Source organism: Danio aesculapii, chromosome 19 (genome assembly GCF_903798145.1).
Source record: "Danio aesculapii chromosome 19, fDanAes4.1, whole genome shotgun sequence".
In the NCBI taxonomy this organism is placed as follows: Eukaryota; Metazoa; Chordata; class Actinopteri; order Cypriniformes; family Danionidae; genus Danio; species Danio aesculapii.
Genome location: NC_079453.1, coordinates 18923270 through 18946261, shown reverse-complemented (window position 1 = coordinate 18946261; position 22992 = coordinate 18923270). Strand labels below are relative to the sequence as shown.

Sequence of the window (22992 nt, the reverse complement as noted above, 5' to 3'; positions counted from 1 at the left end):
TGTTCCTATTTACTGTGACCTTTTATGTGAAGCTGCTTTGACACAATCTTCATTGTATAAGCGCTATACAAATAAAGGTGAATTGAATTGAACTTATTCACTAAATACTAGTGCTTATTCTTTAGATACTAGTGCTTTTTTAAAAATACACTAGTGCTTACTTATTAGACATTAGTTCCTTTTACCCATTCATTAAATACCAGTACCTATTAAATAGATACTAGTACATATGTATTACATACTAATACTTATTCATTAGATACTAGTATCTATTCATTAGGTATTAGTACTTATTCATTAGGTTCTAGTACTTATTAAATAGACACTTATTCTTATTTATTAGATACCAGTACTTATTTTAATAGTGACAAGTAACTATTCTGTTGTTACTAGTAACAAATCAAAAAACTTTCCATTGATTTTTATGGGATCTGTCATAAAGATATCAAATTCAGTTTTGACTAGTATGTATTCTAGCTGGGTCTTGTACATATTTTTATGTACTAGTAGTTAATCATTAGGAACTAGTACTTATTAATTACATACTAGTATCTAATTAATAGATACTAGTACTTAAGTATTAAATACTAGTACTTTCTTCATTAGATTTTTAATAGATACTTGTCTCGTACTTATAAAATAGATAGTGGTACCAATTCATTAGATACTAGTAACTATTAAATGGACACTAGTAGTTTTTCAATAGTACTAGTATTTATTTATTAGACACTAGTATCTTTTATAACTATTACTAGTAATAATTCTTATTTTACTAGTCAGTTCTGCTTTTTTACTCATCTTATGTTATGACTAGTCCAAATGGAAGAGTAGATGAAATGAGTTGTAGTATCTATTTCATAAGTACTAGTATCTAAATAATAAACACTAGTATCTATTAAATAGAAACTAGTATTCAATGAATAAGTACTAGTGCCTATTAAATTGATAGTATCTAATGATTAAGTCCTAGTACCTAATGAATAAGAACTAGTATCTAATATCTAAGTACTAGTATCAATTATTTAGGAACTAGTATCTAATTAATAAGTACTTGTATCTAATGATTACTAGTTCATAAAAATATATACTAGTTCCAGCTGGAATACATACTAGTCAAAACTGATTAGTTGACATCTCAATGACAAAATTTTTAATTTATTACTAGTAACAACAGAGTAGTCACAAGTCACTATTAAAATAAGTATTAGTACCTAATAAATAAAAACTAGTATCTGTTTAATAAGTACAATTATCTAGAGATAAGCACTATAGTAACATGTAAATAGATACTAGTACGGGTTATAAATTAAATGTCAAAACGGCTTGCCATATGTACTAGTAGTTAATCATTAGGTACTAGTATATATTAATAAAATTTTCGATTTGTTACTAGTAACAACAGTATCTAAAAATAAGCACTAGTAACATGAAAATAGATAGTACGGGTTATAGACAATGTCAAAACGGCCTGCCATATTACTACGGGTTTGAAGTTCAAATCTTGTGAAAACTTGGTTTATTGCGCCATCACATGGTGACATTCATGTATCGTTTGTAAAGTTTTCTTTTAAAAGTATATGGCTAGATCAGAGGTGAAACAAGTAGCCTACATAGAATAAAATAATAAAAAATTGATAGATAAAAACAATCATTAACATTTACTTAGAAAAACGTGGGGGGGGAACAAAACAAATACAGCAACAATTGTAAATGTAAAGTCCTTAAAATGTAACGGTTTTTGGTTCTGTATCTTAAATGATTTACATGACTGACTCCAAATTATTGCACTATATCCGTACAGGAAATAGTAATATATAATTTACGTTAACAGGAACATTACAAAACCAAGCAATTCTGCCAACCAGCAGCTGAGGCTTAGAAAAGAAATATATATATATTTAGGAATTTGTGTTTTCTCCTTTGTGTCCAAAACTGACCAAAAATGTCTATTTATCTCACACACGTCACTCTTCAGTCTGAATATCTAAGCATCATGCCATCATCATCTCTTCGTGTGGGGCTGTTGTCAAAGAAACGGTCGCCGGGGAACTGGATGAGATCACCTTCTTCAGCCAGCTGTCTGCCGGTCTGATAACCGCTGAATTCCGAAGAGACGCATGTGGTGGCCACAGTTGAGCGGAATGGATGTCTGGTTGAGTACATGTGACGTACATGGGCATGAGCGGACGACTTCCTGCTTCTGATCCGCCTCTTCAGCACACGGCCCAGCCAGACTCCACCCACCAGAAAGAGGAGCAGTGCGTTTACCGTCAGGGCCGCTACTGTGATGAGCTGTAGGTTGACCTCAGTGGTCACATAGGGCAAAAGTGTGACAAAACCAGTGCAATGATCTCTGGGGGCGACCTGGCACAAAGCCCCACCCACTAAACTCTCCACACAGGTGATGTAGGTGGACTCTGGGCGGAGCTCTTGGAGGGTCACTGCTCGGTCAGATCCATCTGTGTAAACATAGCGTGGGAAGCGGAAAGCATGGCCGAAACGGTCAAATAAAACCCTGAAGTGAAGTTCTTTCCCATGAGCTAGTCCAATGTGAGGAGCTGTACTCCAGCGGACTGTGGCTGTACTTGAAGTGATGTCCTCCACGCTTACGTTCAAGATGGAGAGACGGTTGAATTGACAAGCATCAGTGATCCCTGCTGTTTTTGAGTTTTGATACTTGGCTTGGTCTTGTAAGGGCAGGTTGAACTGCTCCTGTGGGGTCAAAGCAGAGGTGCTGTGGTTGTGGCCCTCCAAAAACATGGCCATTGTAGTGAAAAGATCAGACAAGGAGTCATTCCTTGTCTCGCCAGCTGTAGGTTTTGGTCTTGAGCTGACAAGTTTTCTCTTCTTCTTTCTCTCTAGTGTTGTGCCAGGCACTTGCACCCCCTGATCCCCTTGGACCCCTACTTCTTCTTGTTTTTCTTGCTTCTCTTTATCCTCCTTGAAAACTGGTGTCTCAACTACAACTCCACGGCTTTCCATTGGCTGAGAAAGAGGTTCTGACTCACAAAAGCCACTCATGTTTTTTAGCTGCAAGTTGCTGACATAATCCAAGTATTTTCCCGCCAGCACTGGGGGGTGAAGGCAGCGAACAAACACGGTCAAGAGCTTTCCCTGAGAATGCGCATGCGTCATCCAACTTTTAAGTTTCTCCATCCGGCAGTCACAAGTCCAGTTATTCCCATCCAGTTCTACATGGAACAAAACGCCGTTTGATGCGAAAATACTGCCGGAGAGATTCATCAGACGGTTGTTTTTCAGTTTTAAGATTTTTAGGTGTGATAGATGTCCAAAAGCACCTTGATCCACGAGAGATATGTGATTGTCACTGAAGTCGAGGTGTTCGATGCGCTCGAGCGGGTCCAGCAGACCAGCCGGAATCGCTGTCAGCTCGTTCCTGTCAATCATAAGCTCCCTCACGCGTCCGAGCCCCTTCAGCGCGTCGTTGCCCAGCTTTGATATCCTGTTATGGCTCAGTGAAAGTTTTGATAGCTTTTTCAAGCTCTGGAAGACGTGGTTTCCAATGTGTCTTATTTGGTTACCCGCAATTAGAAGAGTTGTTAGTGACTTAAGACCAGAAAAGATAAAAATATCTTGCAGCTCTGTTTGTTTATTGTCCGACAGGTTTAAAAACTGAAGTTTGCTGAGCCGCGAGAATGCATTGCGGTCGATACGCTGAAGGTGGTTTGATTCTAAGTGGAGGAACATTAAGTTTGGTAAACCTTCGAAGACGGACTCTTTTAAAACTTCGATTGAATTTCCATCAAGTCGTAGTTTCACTAAACTGTTTAAATGAGTAAATGATTTAGGCATGCACTCGTTGATTTCGTTGTTATTGCTATATAATATTGCGAGTTTTTTCAGCGATTGTAGAGTCCCAGGTTGTATCGTCGATATTTGGTTGTTTCCAAGATATAGTTCCTCCAGTTTGGAGAGTTTCTCGAATGATTTAGGGTGTATACTCCTTATTTGATTAAACTGGAGATTAAGCCTCATTAGGTCACCATAGCGCATGAAGTCAAAAGCACTGATGTTGTAAATGAAGTTTCCCGAGAGGCTGAGAACCCGCACATTCCCTGCGCGCTCCACCTGCGGCGCTTTGGGCACCGCGCGTAAACCGCGGTTTGCGCATAGGATATGCTGCGCGTGCTGGCAATCACATCGCTCCGGACAAATGGCGCAAACAGGCGGGAAGAATAAAAGCACTCCGCAGCCGAACAAAATTAAGTTTGAGAGCAAATATGCCATTCCAGTGATGCAGAAACAAGCCGCTCAACGCATTCCTTTGTTCGCCAAATCCTTTTGATTCACCTAATACTTCCTCGCCAGGAACCGAAGTTTTATGGATGCATTGTCGACTGAATGCAGACATTTAGATTGTGTCTAGCAGATCACAATTGCACAGCGACTGTTTTTAGATATCCATGCACAATCGTTGCGAGCTGATGTGGCTCCAGCCGAGGAAACATTTGCCTCCGTCAGACCCTCTCATCCCCCAAGAAGTCATCTGTTGCAGATTACACACACACACACACACACACACACACGCACACGCACACACACACACACACACACACACACACACACACACACACTGTAGTGATCTCCGAGTTCAGGCACGGAACAGCCCTCCCCACTCCCATCCAGATGTGGACACTGTCTCTAAACGAGCAATCGGATCTAACTCTATTCATTCATTTTCTTTTCGGCTGTCCCTTTATTAATCCGGGGTCGCCAAAGAGGCCACAGCTCCAATTTATCCAGCACATGTTCTACGCAGCGGATGCACTAGGAAACATACACACATACACTAAGAACAATTTAGCCTACCCAACTCACCTATACCACAGGTCTTGTGGGGGAAACCGGAGAACCCGGAGGAAACCCACGCGGGGAGAATATGCATACTCCACACAGAAATGCCAACTGAACCAGCCAAGGCTCGAACCAGTTACCTTCTTGCGCTGTGAGGCGAACGTGCTGTGAGGCTTGCTGTGAGGCGAATTTGTACTACGCCACCGCGTCGCCGATCTAATTTTATTTTAGACTAAATTCCTTAAGGAGTTAATTTACTTCCTAAACTATTATTTTAGCTAAAACGAAGTGAATTTGTATTTACTACCTTGTAGTATAGTCTAGCATAACTAATTAGAACAGCACATTAATAATAATAAATCATGAAGCATTCATTCATTAATTTTCCTTTGGCTTAGTCCCTTTATTCATCAGGGGTTGCCACAGCGGAATGAACCACCAATTTATCCAGCATATGTTTTACACAGCGGATGCCCTTCCAGCTACAACCCAGTACTGGGAAACACCCATACACTCTCACATTTCTTAAGATAAATTCACAGTTAAACATAATAAATTAACTTTTGTTTTTAAAACTAAATCTTTACTGATTTGACTGCTGGACTGATCCATGACTGAAGGTGGACGATACATTTGTGGCGATGTAAAAATTACATTCCAATTAAAATTTGTAGACCCTCACCGTACAAAATATGATAGAAAACAATATATAATTTATAGGTATCATTTACACTTGTAGGTATTTATTTGGGCCTCTTATTGGGGCCCTAAGCGGCCGCTTACCTTGATTATTGGTTAAGTCCTTGCCTACCACATATCTTTGGACTGTGGGAGAAACTAGAGCACCCGGAAGAAGCCCGCATGAACACGGGGAGAACATGCAAACTCCACACAGAAATGCCAACTGTGAGGCGACAGTGCTAACCACTGAGCCACCATGTCACCCAAATCATGAAACAATTATTGCATCACTTTGTTTTCAGTGGCTTTTGCATGACTTACATCTATAACTTTTAGAGGCAGCTTGCAATTCAAATACCCCACTTTATGAAACAAAGTACTACAAAAACGCTTATATATTTCATTCATTATTTGGAACAAAAACCCCTGATGGTCCCTTTAGTTTAAACAGACCCAATGAAAGCAAATCAGAATCTAGTCATTAGGTTAGAACTGTCGCCTCACAGCTAGAAGATTGCTGGTTCGAGTCCCGGCTGGGCCAGTAGGTCTTTCTGTGTGGAGTTTGCATGTTCTCCCCATGTTGGCGTGGGTTTCCTCTGGGTGCTCCATTTTCCCCCACAGGTCCAAAGACATGTGGTATAGGTGGATTGGGTAAAACAAAATTAGAAGAAGATGTAGTCTTTAGTGTCCTTAGTTCCTCCCATGCCCAAAATGCTGGTTCAATTCCAGTTGGGAGAGGGTTAGAACTGGAAGTTCTACACCCACTTTGAAGTCATTGTGCCCAATCTGAGTCAAACTAAAAAGCATAAATTCAACCCAGCAATCAAAGTGGCATTACAAAAAGCGTGGAAGACAGTGAGGTGACACTGACAGACTCCGCATTGATCCCGAGGGCCAGCCTGTACACCTGCTACTATTCACACACACATGTAGGTTCTCCACGATGGACATCCAGCTTTCTCCAGCCTCCGGAGCCCAGACTGCAGCTTTGCACAAGCAGTTTGGCCAGAGGAGAAATTATCTCAACTGAGCCTGTTTTTTCTTGAGGTTTTTTCCTTCACTTTCATCAACTGGTGAAGTTTTGTTCCTCGCCACTGGCTTGCTTGGTTTGGCACTTGTGGAGCTGGTCATCAATGGATTTGCTTTTCAGTGTTTGGACTTTCAGCAGTGAAAATTAAACCACACCGAACTGAACTAAACTGAACTTCAACTCTGAAAACTGGACTAACGCAGTTTCGATTTACTAGAACTATGTTAAGCTGCTTTGACACAATCTACATTGTAAAGCGCTAGAGAAATAAAGATGAATTGAATTGGTTTTATGGTGCCATTTGGTACTGTTAAAAAATGAATGGCTGCCTTGCAATTTTATTACCAATTTTAATATTATGTTAATTCAAATAAAATGTACATTAAACTGTCCTAAAAACTGTGAATTATTTTTAGCTTGAAATATGGATAACTTTACTACCATCAAACACACTTAAAATATTTCTTTAATAAGTTGTCCCATACTAAATCCTCATTACTTTTTTTACCTGATTATTTTTGTATTATAAAACTGATGGTTACCAACTGTGTGGATAAAAAGGAAAACAAATATTCTTCCCATGAAGGTCCCATGAGGCTTGATCTTGGACTCCACTGCTTGTTTAAAAGCACAGATGGGGAGAAAAATAGAAAAGAAAAGTACTGGAATTTCAGACCAAATTTCTGTCTCAGGCTATGTGCCAGGTCATGGGAAGGATCGAGGAGTGCGCTCTCTCGGGTGCGTGGGCAGATTATATGCAACTGCAAAATGCTTAATTTTAAAGTGTGATGTATTTTCAAAGAAATAGCATGTCAAAGAAAAGTTATCATGGAATAACTCAATTTTTCATTACTTTCCTAAATCTAATTTGAAGATAGTAAATAATGTTTAGTCAGATGAAAAGATGCAGATGTTTTATATTTCCGTTTTGCTCAAAACATCCAGAGTGGGGAAGGGCTGAAGCAAGCAGCATTGATTTTAAATGTTGATTGGATCTATGCAAAAGGTGTCATTCTAAAACTTAAAAAATCTGAAACATTCTTCTGAAAATCATTCAAAATCTGAAACAAAAATTCTTGAAAGCAAAAGAAATATGCATAAACATTTTGCATCTTTTCTACACACTGAAATGTGTTTTCAGTGAGGATCCCCCACACCTAGGGGGCCATTTCCTGTCTAGTCCTCTCTGAATATGTTGTCTGACACACACTAAGCTGATGAAAAAACGGTGTGTGCTTGTGAAAAAAATGACACAAACACAAGTGGTTTAATTTATTGGAAAAAATAAATGAGCAGCAATTGATAAAGAGCAAGAGGTAAATGACCGGAGAAACAAAGAAACTTTGCAGCATTATCTTCAAAAAGTGCTGAATAGATTACTAGGAATGGAAAGAACATGACAGATATGGAAAGGAGAGAAGGAGGAAGAAGCAAGGGAAAAGATTCTATTAGTGGAAAAAAACAGGCAGATGGAGATTGAGAAATGGCAGGATATGTAAAAAAAAAAAAAAAAAGAGAGATGTTGCCAGACTTTGATGCAGATGGTTTTCATGAACCAAGTAGTTGAATTAAAAATAGCTAATCAGAGTGATTTAGTTTAGCACAACTCTGCTGTAAAATAAAATGCACGAACCAGGAGAAGATCCCCATATACCTACAGTGGAAATCAAAACTATAGAACAATTTATAAAACATATGCCAGAGAAAATGGTGGTTCATTCTTTTCTGGCGAAGTTGAAGGAATGTGAGTGAGCATAACATTTAGCATGGAACCCTAATAAACTTGTTTTCTTCACTAAATTAACTTTGGGCCATTATCATCTGCATTATCTTGCCCTTGTGTGCCTTCGTCTTTCTTGGACGACCAATGTTTTGGGGGGACTTGAATGAGTTAGTGACATTGCAAAGATTACATTTTTGATAAATGACTGATTACAATTGCTACAATTGCTTGGTCACTTTGGAATGCTTCATAAAAAAAGAGAACAGTTTAGTTTTCATCACAGTTATGGGGTATGTGTGTGTGTACATACCCATAGCCAACCTGGTTAAAGGGTCGGTTCCTTTTTTAAAAAAAATGTTTTTGCACCTTTTTGCAGTTATACTCCTCATTTTCTATTTAATTATGACATTTAAATACTGCATATGAGTGACATTTTAAGCACTATTTGTAGCTGAATTAGCTTATCAGATGGTCATCATAACCGCACTTTTTGATAAATAAATTTTTGAAAAATATTTCCTAAAGATTTATATATTAAATCGCATATTTAACTTTCCTCAGTCAAAATTTTGCCATTTGAATAAAAAAAATAATTAAAACAATAATAATTATATAATAATAGTAATAATAATAATAATTATGTCGATCTTCACACTTTTTTGTAAAATTTTTTTTGTAAAAAAAAAAGTGCATTTGAAAACTCATGGATAACAACAATAGCCAAAATAGTATTCAAATCAATTTCAATATGGTCAACTTCAGATTTTTTGGTGCTTCACAACTTTTTATTGCTCATTTCTTGTTTAAAGAATAAGGTCCAAAATTTAGAATAAAAGTTACCTGTAAAATGTTTTCTCTGTTTAAAAACTATGCAGTAACGAAGACTTCTCTCACGTCAGACTGTAAAATTAAAATATTTGTTAACAAACCTGATTAGCTGAAGTCACACTTAGGCGACAGCCAAGAGAGGATTCTGCTTGGTCTTGAAGCTTTTTTCAATCTGTTAATTTCACTATTTATGATGGCATAGCAGTCAAAATATAGGACAAATGATCTCATGTATAGGACAAATTCTGCACCTTTGTCAGTGAGGAGTGGGTCTTCCGAACCCCCCCTGGCTACGAACCTGGTGTACCGAACAGTTGATGAATTTTTTTTTTCAAACATTTGACAGGTAAGCAAGTGTTTGGAATGTTTTGGTATCTGACTGGAATATGTGATCCCACAGTGTTAAAACCTGCTACTGGTTGACGCTCTCCTCTCTCTCTCTCTCTCTCTCTCTCTCTCTCTCTCTCTCTCTCTCTCTCTCTCTCTCTCTCTCTCTCTCTCTCTCTCTCTCTCTCTCAATCACTCTCTGGATGATTTGGACACTTTTGAAAATATTTGGTGCTGTACCAGTGCTTTGTGCTGCATGGATGACACTATTGTTGTTTTTACTTTGATTTGAAATGCACATGGTCCCATACAACTTCATATAATTAATTATTTTTAATCATATTGTGTTGGTTTTCATGTAATAAAGTTAAAAAAGTTCTCTCTATCTCTGCATCTCCTCAGCTACTTGTTTAGGCTCGTTTACACTAATTTGTTTTAGTTTTAAAATGTTTTGCTACGGTTATGCCATCCGTCCACACTACGCCGGAGTTTTTTCGAGCGCCGAAAACGGAGCGTTTTGAAAACATACTATAATGTATTAGTGTAAACGAGGCCTTAGTGCAGCATTCCAGCTGCTTAAAGCTATGGCTTATTACAGTTATGGCCCACTGGAGTCTATTCTGTCTCATCATGGTTTAGCTTCGTTAATTTCTCCAGAGTTTGCAGCATCTCTTTCACAGTTAATGCTGTTAACTTGCATGCTTCAAGTTTTATCAGTTTAAAGATCCAAGTGGAAGATGTGGCAGAAAATCCAAAAATACTCAAATTAATTAATTATTTTTATAATTATTAAGCTATAAGAAAGGATTTTTAGGCATATGTTACTCCATCCTGGAGTGGACATCCATCAGAAAATCCAGTCCTTCAACTTATAGTCAGAATACATGTAAAATTGAGCCCAATGCATGAATGTGATGATAAATCACAGCAGTTTGTACACAAGCATATTGTTCTATTCTTCGTCACAATTCAACATAAGTTATTACAACCTATTTTTTGTAACAATCAAGTAGCAAAAGTTTCACTATATAGTCAGTGTGGTTAAAACCATTGAAATAAAATCTAATGGGTTTCATAGCACATTGCTTTCCATGGCTAGTGTGAAAGCTGCTTTAGCAAAGTCCTTTTAAGGCAAGTCATTTCAGTCAGCGGCCATCTTTGAACACGCCTCTCGGGCAGTATGCTTGGGCATTCTGTCTGAATGGGGAAATGTCAAATCTGTTTGCCAAGCTTATGATTAGATTGCATATTTGGAACCACCAATAAAATTAAACAACTGTGTCATAAGTTTTCATTTTTAAACGTCCGAATAAAAAAAAAAAAAAGGCATTTTTTCAGGTTGCCCAAACTAATGCGCATGCACACTCAAAAAGAAAGGAGATCATGACACCAACCTCATTTATGGCCGTTCCACATGTTATAATCCTTTTAATAATGCTTCGTCAGATCGCGCTGCTCTTCTTAAGCTGTGAGGCAACAGTGCTAGCCACTGGGCCACCATGTCGCCCTATCGGAAAAAGTGGGAGGAAGTAGGGGTGGAAGGGGGGAAAGCTTCAAGACAAAGATAACTGTAGTGAAAAACTCTGGTTATTTATAATGCTTCTGTAATCATCTAATTGGTCAGATTACGGAGCTAATGAGGAGCCAGCCGTGTTGATCATAAGCACGTGATCCTCTCGAAATTAATTTATAAATAAACCACACTTATATAGTTAGGTCCATAAATATTTGGAAATCAACACAGTTCAATTTTTTTTTGGCTCTATACACCAACACAATTGGTTTGAAATAAAATGAAAGGTGTTTACATCCAAATCAGGTGAACTGCCTGAATTACAACAGTTTGCAAATGTGCCTCCCACTTGTTAAGGATCCAAAAGTAATTGGACAATTGGCTTCTCAGCGATTCCATGTCCAGGTGTTTGTTATTCCCTCATAATCCCACACTGAAAAAAGTGTTGCATGCAAAACTGTTGCAAACAATTTATTTGTGTTGAATTTAAACAAATTAAATTGAGCAATGTTCAGCCCAAATAAACTGTTTACAACCACTTAACGTAAAAAAATTGAGTAAATCCAAGGAATCATCTTTGAATAATTTTTTTTCAGTGCATTTACAATAAGCAGACAAAAGTTCAAGAGTTTGTTTCAAGTGTGTTATTGGCATTAGGAATCTGTTACTGTCAACTCTCAAGATGAGATCCAAACAGTTGTCACTATCAGTCAAGCAAGCCATCATTGGGCTGAAAAAACAAAACTAACCCATCATAGACAGTGTTGGGAAGTAACTAGTTACATGTAATGGTGTTATGGAATTTAATTACAAAATAAAAGTAACAGTAATTCGTTACAGTTACTGAAAAAAAAACATGTAATTAAATTACAGTTACTTTTGAAAATGTTAAAGACTACAGATGGGGTTACATCTAAAAAATTTCTTTAAAAATCTGGGATATGTTGAATAATTATAATCTGTTGCTTTGCCTATTTTTGATATGCACGGTGCCTTCTGCTAAGGCCATTTATTAAAGCTGTGCTATTCTGATGCTTATGATTTGCAGCGCACCCACTGGCGTAAATTTTCCTTCCCATCCGAGGGTTGTCCCCCCACAAAAAAAAAAATAAATAAAAATTATATATATATATATATATATATATATATATATATATATATATATATATATATATATATATATATATATATATATATATATATATTTCTTTATTTTTTTTATTTATTTTTTATTTTTTTATTTTATATATATATATATATATATATATATATATATATATATATATATATATATATATATATATATATATAATTATTATTATTATATAAACCTAAAATAATTGTCTGAGTGGAAAAATTTAAAATGCATTTAGAAACAGTCCCCTTCCTCACAGTGGTTTGGCCCTCTGCTTTCCCAGCTCATGAATCACCTATTCGCACGCGCACACACACACACACACACACACACACACACACACACACACACACACACACACACACACACACACACACACACACACACACAGTCATGTGTGCGGCTTAGTTAATGTTGAACTTCCGTTAGTAGGGTATTTTAGAATCAGAATCAGAAAGAGCTTTATTGCCAGGTATGTTTACACATACGAGGAACTTGTTTTCGTGACAGCTTCTACAGTGCAACGGGATAACAGAGACAGGACAAAAAACAGATAATAAATATATTAAAAAAAAATAAAAAATAGAAGTAAGTAGTGAGTGCAAATATAGATTGACAAGTGTATGTACATGTTTATTACTATATACAACATTATATGTGCAGCTGTTATGTGCAAATTGGCATGTAAAGTGTGTTGTTAAATAAGTGTATATGTGTATAAAAGTGTATAGCAAGTAGTGATGTTGGTTTCGCAATTATTATCATCAAGTGATCATGAGATGGATTGCCTGAGGGAAGAAACTGTTTCAGTGTCGGGCTGTTCTGGTGCGCAGTGCTCTCTAGCGTCGACCAGAAGGTAGAAGTTCAAAGAGGCAGTGTGCTGGGTGTGAGGGGTCCAGAGTGATTTTGGCAGCCCTTCTGCTCGCTCTGGATAAGTACAGTTCTTGGGGAGTAGGAAGGGTTGTACCAGTGATTCGCTCAGCAGTCCGAACTATTCGACGTAGTCTTTGGAGGTCGTATTTAGTAGCTGAGCTAAACCAGACCGTTATTAATGTGCAGATGACTGATTCAATGATGGAGGTGTAGAACTGTTTCAGCAGCTCCTTTGGGAGGATAAACTTCCTCAGCTGACGAAGAAAGTACAGCCTCTGTTGAGCTTTTTTGACAATGGAGTCAATGTGAGTGTCCCACTTCAGGTACTGAGAGATGGTGGTGCCCAGGAACCTGAATGACTCCACTGCTGCCACAATGCTGTCCATGATGCTCAGTGGGGGGAGAGCAGGGGGTTACTCCTGAAGTCCACTATCATCTCCACTGCTTTGAGCGTGTTGAGCTCCAGGTTGTTGTGGCTACACCAGACAGCCAACTCCTTAACCTCCTTTCTGTAAGCAGACTCGTCACCGTCCTGAATGAGGAAGATAAGTGTGGTGTCGTCTGCAAACTTCAAAAGCTTCACAGAGGAGTCTTTTGATGTGCAGTCATTCATGTACAGGGAGAAGAGCAGTGGGGAGAGGACACACACCTGGGGGGCGCCAGTGCTGATTGTGCGGATGCTAGATGAGAATTTTCCCAGCTTCACCTGTCTGCTGCCTGTCCGTTAGGAAGCTGTTTGTCCACTGACAGACAGAGGTGGGCACAGAGAGCTGAGTTAATTTGGGCAGGAGAAGTTTTGGGATGATAGTGTTAAACGCCGAGCTGAAGTCAACAAACAAGATCCTCACATAGGTCCCTGGTCTGTCTAGGTGTTGCAGAGCATAATGCAGTCCCATATTTAATGCATCATCCACAGACCTGTTTGCTCTGTAGGCAAACTGAAGAGAGTCCAGTGAGGGTTCAGTGATGTCCTTCAGGTGGGCCAGCATCGGTTTTTCAAAGGACTTCATGACCACAGATGTTAGTGCCACTGGTATGTAGTCATTTAGTCCTGTAAGTTTGGGTTTCTTTGGGATGGGGATGATGGTAGAGCGTTTGAGGCAGGAGGGCACTTCACACAGCTCCAGTGATCTGTTGAAGATCAGGGTGAAGATGGGGGCCAGTTGGTCAGCACAGGATTTTAAACAGGCTGGTGTTATAAAATCTGGGCCTGGTGCTTTTTTCCTCTTCTGATTCCGGAAGACCTGGCGCACCTCATCTTCGTTAAACTGTAGGGCAGGTATGAGGGAGGCGGGGGGTGGTGGAGGTGTTAATGGTGGCGTGAAGAGCAGTTCAGAGTGGGTGTGGGGGTTTTTCTCAACCTCGTTTGCAAGTCGTTCATTGTCTACAGTGCTGGGCGATGGTGTCTTGTAGTTTGTGATGTTTTTCAGACTTTTCCACACAGATGCTGAGTCGCTGGAAGAGAACTGACTCCTTAGTTTCTCAGAATAGTTCCTTTTTGTGACTCTGATCTCCTTTTCCAGTGTGTATTTGGCCTGCTTATACAAGGCCCTATCCCCACACCTGTAAGTAACCTCCTTGGCCTGACGTAGCTTTCTGAGTTTTACAGTGAACCATGGTTTGTCATTGTTGTATGTGAGTTGAGTCCTGGTAGGAATGCACACGTCTTCACAGAAACTGATATAAGATGTTACAGTCTCTGTGAGCTCATCCAGATCATTTGCAGCAGCTTCAAAAACACTCCAGTCAGTGAGGTTGAAACAGGCTTGTAGATCCCGCTCTGTTTCGTTAGTCGATCCTTTCACAGATCTTAATACAGGTTTGGCTGTTTTCAGTTTCTGCCTGTAGGTTGGAATGAGATGAATCAAACAATGGTCAGAGTGTCCCAAAGCTGCTCGTTGGACGGAGCGGTATGCATCCTTTATTGTAGTATAACAGTGATCCAGTATTTTTCTCTTGTGGGACATGTAACATGCTGTCTATATTTTGGCAGTTCACGGGACAGTTTTGCTTTGTTAAAATCGCTGAGAATGATTAAAACAGAGTCCGGGTGTTGTTGCTCTAACACCGTGATCTGATCAGCTAGTTTCTGTATCGCCAGGCTTGTGTGCGCGAGCGGAGGAATGTAAACACTGACGAGGATGAACGAGCAGAACTCGCGCAGGGAGTAAAAAGGCTTACAGTTAATAAACAGTGCTTCGAGATCTGGACAGCACATCTTCTTTAAAACTGTTACATCTGTACACCACCTTTCATTGATGTAAAAGCACGTCCCGCCACCGCGTGATTTCCGCGTTGATTCTTCGTCGCGATCCGCTCTGAACAGCTGATAGCCCGGTAGGTGAATCGCGTTGTCCGGTATGGTGTCGTTCAGCCAGGTTTCAGTGAAACACAGAGCAGCTGAATGCAGAAAATCCCTGTTTGTCTGAGAGAGCAGAATGAGTTCGTCTATTTTGTTGGGTAGAGAGCGGAGATTTGCTAGATGGATGCTAGGCAGCGCGGTCCAAAATCCGCGCTGTCTGAGTTTCACCAGCACGCCTGCACGCTTTCCTCGTCTGCGCGCTTGAAAGCGTTTGAGTAGCACCGCGGCTCTGCCGACTACAATTTCCAACAGAACATCAGATAAATCCAGGTATGGAAAAATATTCAGTGGTGTATGTGCCCGAATGTCCAACAATTCGTCTCTGGTGAAACTAATTGTAGGAATATGACTCGAGACAGGACAAACTAACAAAAACACAAACACTACTGCAGAGTACGACACGGAGGCTGCCATCGTCATAGGCGCCATCTTGGATACAATTTATTTATTCACCTTAAATAAAGCGATTCTCTTCAATGTAGTTAATGCAGACTCACTTATTCAAATGCTAATTACCGATGTAATTGTCATGAATCTGCGGAGTTAACGGTTAAAATTACTCATGTAGCTAACGTATGCTTGTTTACATTAGCTTGTTACAAAGTGCTCTGCAACTTACACGGCAAAGCTGCTTCCCATGCATTGTTTCATTTGTGACGACTTGGCATAATGTTAACTTAACATTAACGAGTCAACGACCACAATTAGCATACTGTTTAGCTATGTATTTGCTAAATGAGCACTGCTACGTCCAAACTAACCCCACTGTATTTTTTGTATTATCAATTTTCTATTCTGTTCTTAAGTGACTTGAATTTGAATTATAAAATGTCCTTGTTTTTATTGTTGTGATTATTTTAATGATAATTTTACATCCTTTATGTAAAGCACTTTGAATTACTATTGTGTATATGGAAAAAATCATAATCACGATTATTTTGGTCATAATTGTAATCACGATTATTCAAAACGATTATCAATTGAAGTCAAAATTATTCGCCCTTCTGTGAATTTTTTTTATATACAAAAATTTCCCAAATGATGTTTAACAGAGGAATTTTCACAGTATTTCCTATAATATTTTTTTCTTCTGTAGAAAGGCTTATTTGTTTTATTTTGGCTAGAATAAAAGCAGTTTTTAGTATTTTGAAACCTAATTTAAGGTCAATATCATTAGCCCCCTTAAGCAATATATATTAGATTTTTTGTTTTTGCTGTTATGTACAATAATTTATTCCTGTTTGGTACAGCATATTATTTACAATAAATCATTGAAATAAACAGTTATGCTTTAAATGTTTCATTGGCAGTTTTATTGATCACTATACATGTGATTGATTTTGATTTAAGTTGCTTTGATTTAAAAATGAAAACTGCAAAAATAGCTTAGATGTATTTTTTTGCAAATCCCACACACAACTGACTTAAATTTAGATTTTGTAACAACAGTAAACAGTTTTGTGATAAGGTCTGGTTTTGAGGTAGCTCTACTTTAAAATTAAAATTAAAGTGATGAAAGATTTTGAGATTCTAACAGTAAACAGAGCTACTGTAAGGTTACACCTGCTTGGTATACTGTAAATGCTTGAAAATGATTTAGTTAAAAATGTCCATTAAAAACTTAAAAGTTATCAAAAAGTGATCAAATGTAATTGGTTACTTTACTTTTATAAAGCAATTGAAAAGTAGTGTAATTTATTAAATTTTAAATAGGGTAATTTGTAATCTGTAATCTATTATATTTCCAAAGTAACCTCCCCAACACTGATCATAGAGATAGCAAAAACATTAGAACAACTGTTTGGAACATTCTTTAAAAGAAAGAACGCACCAGTGAGCTCAGCAACACCAAAATGTGGATGACCAAAAAATTCTTTCCCTGGTGAAGAAAACACCCTTCACAACAGTTGGCCAGATCACTCTCCAAGAGGCAGGTGTATGTGTGTCTGAGTCAACAATCAAGAGAAGACTTCACCAGAGTGAATACATAGGGTTCACCACAAGATGTAAACCATTGGTGAGCCTCAAAAACAGAAAGACCAGATTAGAGTTCTTAAAAAAGCCTTCACAGTGCTGGAACAACATGTGACTGCTGACAAAAGCAGCAGGATGAATTCTGAAGTGTTTCAGGCAATATTTTCTGCTCATATTAAGCCAAATACTTCCGAACTCATTGGACGGTGCTTCACAGTGCAGATGGAAAATGGCCCAAAGCATACTGCAAAAGCAACCAAAGAGTTTTTGAAGGGAAAGAAGTGGAATGATAAGCAATGGCCAAGTCAATCACCTGATCTGAATCCGATTGAGCATGCATTTCACTTGCTGAAGACAAAACTGAAGGAAAAATGCCCCAAGAACAAGCAGGAACTGAAGACCATTGCTGTAGAGGCTTGGCAGAGCACCACCAGGGATGAAACCCAGCATCTAGTGATGTCTGTGCATTCCAGACTTCAGGCTGTAATTGAAAAAGTTTATTTATCATTATTATTCTGTCCAATTACTTTTGAACCCTTAACCCATGTTTAGTGGGAAGCACAAATGTAAACTGTTGTAATTCCTACACCGTTCACCTGATTTGGATGTAAATGCCCTCAAATTAAAGCTGACAGTCTGCATTTAAAGCACATATTGTTAATTAATTTTGAAATCCAAAAATGTTAGAATTGTGTCGATGTCCAAATATTTATGGACCTAACTGTATATACTTAAACTCAAGCCAACTCCGAATATTCCTCTAATGCTGTATGCTTCCATTTGCTTATTTCTATTAGAAACACATTTGTAATGTTCCAAGAATGTTCTGTTTTTTTTTTACTTCTAATGTTCTTCAAATGTTGCAGGAAAAAGTTTGTGTGACAACCTAATGCACAATGTGCTTCACTAACATTTCAGTTTTCAATAACCATAAACTACCCTTTCCCAAACCTACAAATTGCTGGATTAGACACAACTTCTAAAGTCACCTTTGTTGCATCTCTTAATGTTTCATGGCATAGTGTCACTGAAGCCCACGGTAACACACACAAACACATCTCTCTCCCAGTCTCTCTCTCATAGGGGCATGTCTCTTAGTAACAATTACCCTCTCTGAGAAAGCAAGGAGGTGCCTATTGGAAACACATGCTGCCTTATTGATGAACAACAGCTTTCCATGAAAACGCATAACTCATTTACTATGATTCATTCACCCAAACCAAACAAATACAAAGTGATAAACTGTCAAACCTTATCTGACTCTGAAATAGGACATATAATACACACTCTCTTTTTCCTCTGTGATAAACTAGTGTGAATTATTTTACATTCCTGTCTGTCTGCAGGAGTTGTAGCTCTTGCAACTGTGTATATCTTTGTATCGGTATTCGTGAGAACAAGAGAAAAAGGGGGAGAAGAGGAAAAGAGAGATTTGAGAGGTTGACATGAGCAGCAGCTGGTTGGGTCATTAAGTTCTTTAACCTAGATCTGCTGCACAGACTTTAACTCTCTACTTCCTTTTACACAGTATGAGTGTGTGTACCTATGTGGAAAAAAGCACAAATCTTACTGCCTTTGAAGAATCTCTGAGGTCATTCAAATGTGAAAACAAATTCCATGCTGTTCCAAACCTGTGTGGCAATAGAGGATATTTTAAAGAGCTATTCTTTGACAATACAATGAAAATCAGTGAACACACTGAATTTTATTATATTTTAACATGTGCTTTACCAAAATGTCATACATATTTGGAATGAAAAGAGGATGAATCAATATAAATGCTGACTTTTTTTAGTGTGCAAAGTATTATAGTCCATAACAATTGTAATGGTGACAGTCTCATTTTTCAATGTGGACAATCTTCAGTTTACAGTTAATTTAAGCTCAAGTATGCTTGCATGTTATATTAAAATCAATAAAGTTATTTTTCACATTTCATGACAGACCTCCTAAATGAATAAAGTTATTATCACGGTGGAGCTTCTGCTTATGTTCTTCGATCAATGTTTATATGTGAATAAAAGCCATAATTAAAAATCGGATTAAACCCTCTGGGTCATATGGATTATGGATATTACCTTATCCGACTAAAGTTATAACTGAACTAAACAGAAATGGAATTAAGACATGTGGAGTATGCATATATTTGTGGCATTATTGAAGTAAACACCACAATCAAACTATTACCGTCATGTAGGATTTTTCGCCATATTTTCTGACAAGATCCACACACGCGGCTGTCAGTAAAGGACCACACACACACATTGTGAAATGCGGAGGTTTTTTCTTTCTATTTAGCGTGCATTATTAAATTCCATAACACACTCACCAGTCCTTACTCCCTATTTGCATCTAATACCCCAGTTTGTCACAGGGGCATGAATGAAATGTTCATGAGTGAAAGTTAAACTGCCGAACTGCAGTTAAAGTTATCCAAAATTACAGGAAACTCTTACATGAAAGCATTTCACGTAAACGCCTTAATTATATTATTGTATATTAAGGAAAATAACTAGATTACAGATGTCCATTTAAGTGTAGTCAGTAGTGTCTTCGAAGTAAGTGAAAGATCCAGAAGGGCATCCTGCTGATTTGATTCAGAAAGGCACTTTTTTTGCCAGACGGCTCACCAGTCAGGTATAAATCTGCACTAAAATATCAAGGTAAAAGTCATCATAGCTTGCATAGAATAGACCCAGCTCCCAACCCAACTTTGAGAATAGATTAACGGCGATTTTTTTTATTGCCCAATAAGAGTCTTGCGTTAACGCCGATAACAGCCCACCACTAGTATATATATATATATATATATATATATATATATATATATATATATATATATATATATATATATATATATATATATATATATATATAATTTCTAATAACTGATTTATTTTATCTTTGCCATGATGACAGTAAATAATATTTTACTAGATATTTTTCAAGACACTTCTATACAGCTTAAAGTGACATGTAAAGGCTTAACTATAGTAATTAGGTTAACTAGGCAGTAACAGGCAAGTTATTGTATAACGATGGTTTGTTTTGTAGACTATCGGAAAACATTTTGCTAATAATATTGACCTTAAATTTTTTTTTCTAGCTAAAATAACACGAATAAGACTTTATTCGGAATAAAAAATATCATCAGACATACTGTGAAAATTTCCCTGCTCTGTTTAACATCATTTGGGAAATATTAAAAAAGAAAAAAGGGGGTTAATAATTCTGACTTTAACTGTATAATCACAATACACAAATAATCACATTTGTACTGTACAAATACCATGGCTAAACTATGGTTATTGTAGCAAAGCATATTTAATTTGTAAATAGAATGATTTAACAACAACAATTATGTTTTTTATGGTTTCATTTGTTGTAAAACCATTTTTACTAATTTACCATTTTTTTACTAATTAATTTTCAGAAAGACAAAGTCAGAAAATGTATGGCCATGTGTAAATGTATCATTTATTAATCAATCATTAAAGAGCACCTATGATGAAAATCATCTTTTGTGAGCTGTTTGGACAGAAGTGTGTTCAGGTATAGTGTGTCCACAGTCATACTGGAGTGATCGAAACAAAATAAGTCTCTTTTTAAAAATTTTCTGATGTTAAAATAAGATACGGCAGCACAGTGGTGCAGTGGCTAGCACAATCGCCTCACAGCAAGAAGGTCCTTGGTTTGAGCCCCGGCTGGGTCAGTTGGCATTTCTGCGTGGAATTTGCATGTTCTTATGTGTTCGCGTGGGTTTCCTCCGGGTGCTCCGGTTTCCCACCACAAGCCCAAAAACATGTGGAATAGGTGAACTGGGTAAGCTAAATTTTCTGTAGTGTATGTGTGTGAATGAGTGTATGGATGTTTCCCATTGATAGGTGCAGCTGGAAGGGCATTCGCTGTAGAAAACATATGCTGGATACGTTGACAGTTCATTCCGCTGTGGCGACCCCTCATTAATAAAGGGACTAAGGCAAAAAGAAAATGAAAGAACGAAAATAGGATCCAAATCCCTCCCATTTTGAGGCCCACCATAACGTGACATAAGAGTACGCTTTCCCCGCCCACCAATTTGATTGACAGCCGCGGGGTGGGGGTGAACTAGCATTAAAGGCACAGGCAACAAAAACAGCTACATGTTCAATGCAGAAATATCCAATGTTCTGAAAGGTCAAATAAACAATCTGATGGGTGTTTTGAGCTGAAGCTTGACAGACACAATCTAGAGACACAATAGACTTCTCTTAAATCTTGAAAAAGGTGTAAAATAGGTGCTCTTTATTTAGTTATTCATTTTTATTATAGTAAAAGTGTTAACCATTTAAAAAAAAATGTCAACCATTTTTCGCCACATTGATTACTATTTGTATAACCACAGTTAAACTGTGGTTTGGGTAGCAAAACCATTGTTTCGCAATAGACTTAATCAGAGGTTTAAGCACAAAGTTATGTTTTTTTGTAGTATGCTTTTAGTTTAACCATGATTAATTTCCTAAGTGGATGACTATGGTATTATTATTAATGTTTGAATTGTAAAAGTTGTACAGCATTCCAAATTTGAGTTTAAACAATATTCCAGACTGTAAATAATAATAATAATTTTGACTGTATTATTTGTAGCCTATAACAAAAGATTTCACGTTTAAATGGTGAATAGGCAGTAGAAACATGTTTACTTGCATGTACACTTCTCTGGTCGCAGTTGCTGACGAAACACTTCTCGTCACAGTAACGTTGGTTAGTTGGTTAACAGCTAAACAACAGCGCCTACTGGTCACAGTAATTTATAAATAAATATTATAATATCATGTTTAATGGCTGTATTAAATGCTTTACTGCTGTTTTTGTTTTATAATAACTTTTGTAAGGCGTGGAAGAAACAAAACCGTGCAGTGGTCAGTTACAGATGGTCTGGAGAGAAGTATCAGTTGTTCTCCTGAATGTTACCAAAGAAAAAAAGGGTTACATCTGGAAAAAATTAAAACCTTTACACCAAGAGAGATGTGAAGGAGGAGAGTAAAACCGAGTGAAAGAGAGAGAGAGAGAGAGGAATGCAAGCAGCACTAGTCGGTTTAATGTTCCATAAACCATATGATTGCTTTCATCTCTTTACTCTTTTTAGATAACACACACACACGCATGCAAGACAAACTACAACAAATCTGTGATTTTAAATAACGCTGATAAAAATCGAAAGAAACACAAGCTTCAAGATGTTATTGTTCTTTTGTCCGGTGTGTACGAGTAAATGGGAGCAGTGCCACCTGCTGCTTGTTTTCGCAATAACACACACAATATCCCTGTTGGTGAGAGCTTTATGTGACTATTTTCAATTTCATAAGATTTCTTTTACAGCATCGATGATGTACTGTAATTCAAATATAATCATTTAAATAGACTTAAGCATCCATTTGGTTGTTAAAGCATAAAAAGAGACGAAAGGCCGTAGAAATGCAGGCACCTTCATTAGCCGCAGATTAGCGCAGAAACTCCATTGAAAATACTGAGGTAAAACTATTTTTCATATTTTAAAGACATGGTGCAGAAATATATAATTTAATGCAGTGCTTGTTCAGTCTGAGACCCACTTTATATCGTATCTCAGCTCGGCAGTGAAGATTGCAGTTTTTTTTTATTTAAAGAAATCAAATCTTAAATGTGGCGGTTTGTGTTCATATACCCCGTTAAAGCTACTGTAGAATTTGTAATGGTTTTTAATGTTTAC

At 37.6% G+C, this 22992-nt stretch overlaps 1 protein-coding gene across 1 annotated transcript; it reads right to left on the bottom strand.

Moving 5' to 3' along the window:
• Positions 1-1499: 1499 nt before the first annotated feature.
• On the bottom strand, positions 1500-4512 carry tril (TLR4 interactor with leucine-rich repeats). Its single transcript, XM_056480362.1, has one exon. It carries the CDS (start codon positions 4246-4248, stop codon positions 1972-1974), a length of 2277 nt encoding a protein of 758 aa, XP_056336337.1. The 5' UTR covers positions 4249-4512; the 3' UTR covers positions 1500-1971.
• Between the last annotated feature and the right edge of the window lie 18480 nt (positions 4513-22992).

Bases quoted from the DNA above. Each gene is read 5' to 3' on its own strand.
- tril (XM_056480362.1), bottom strand. From the start codon at position 4,248: ATGGCATATTTGCTCTCAAACTTAATTTTGTTCGGCTGCGGAGTGCTT.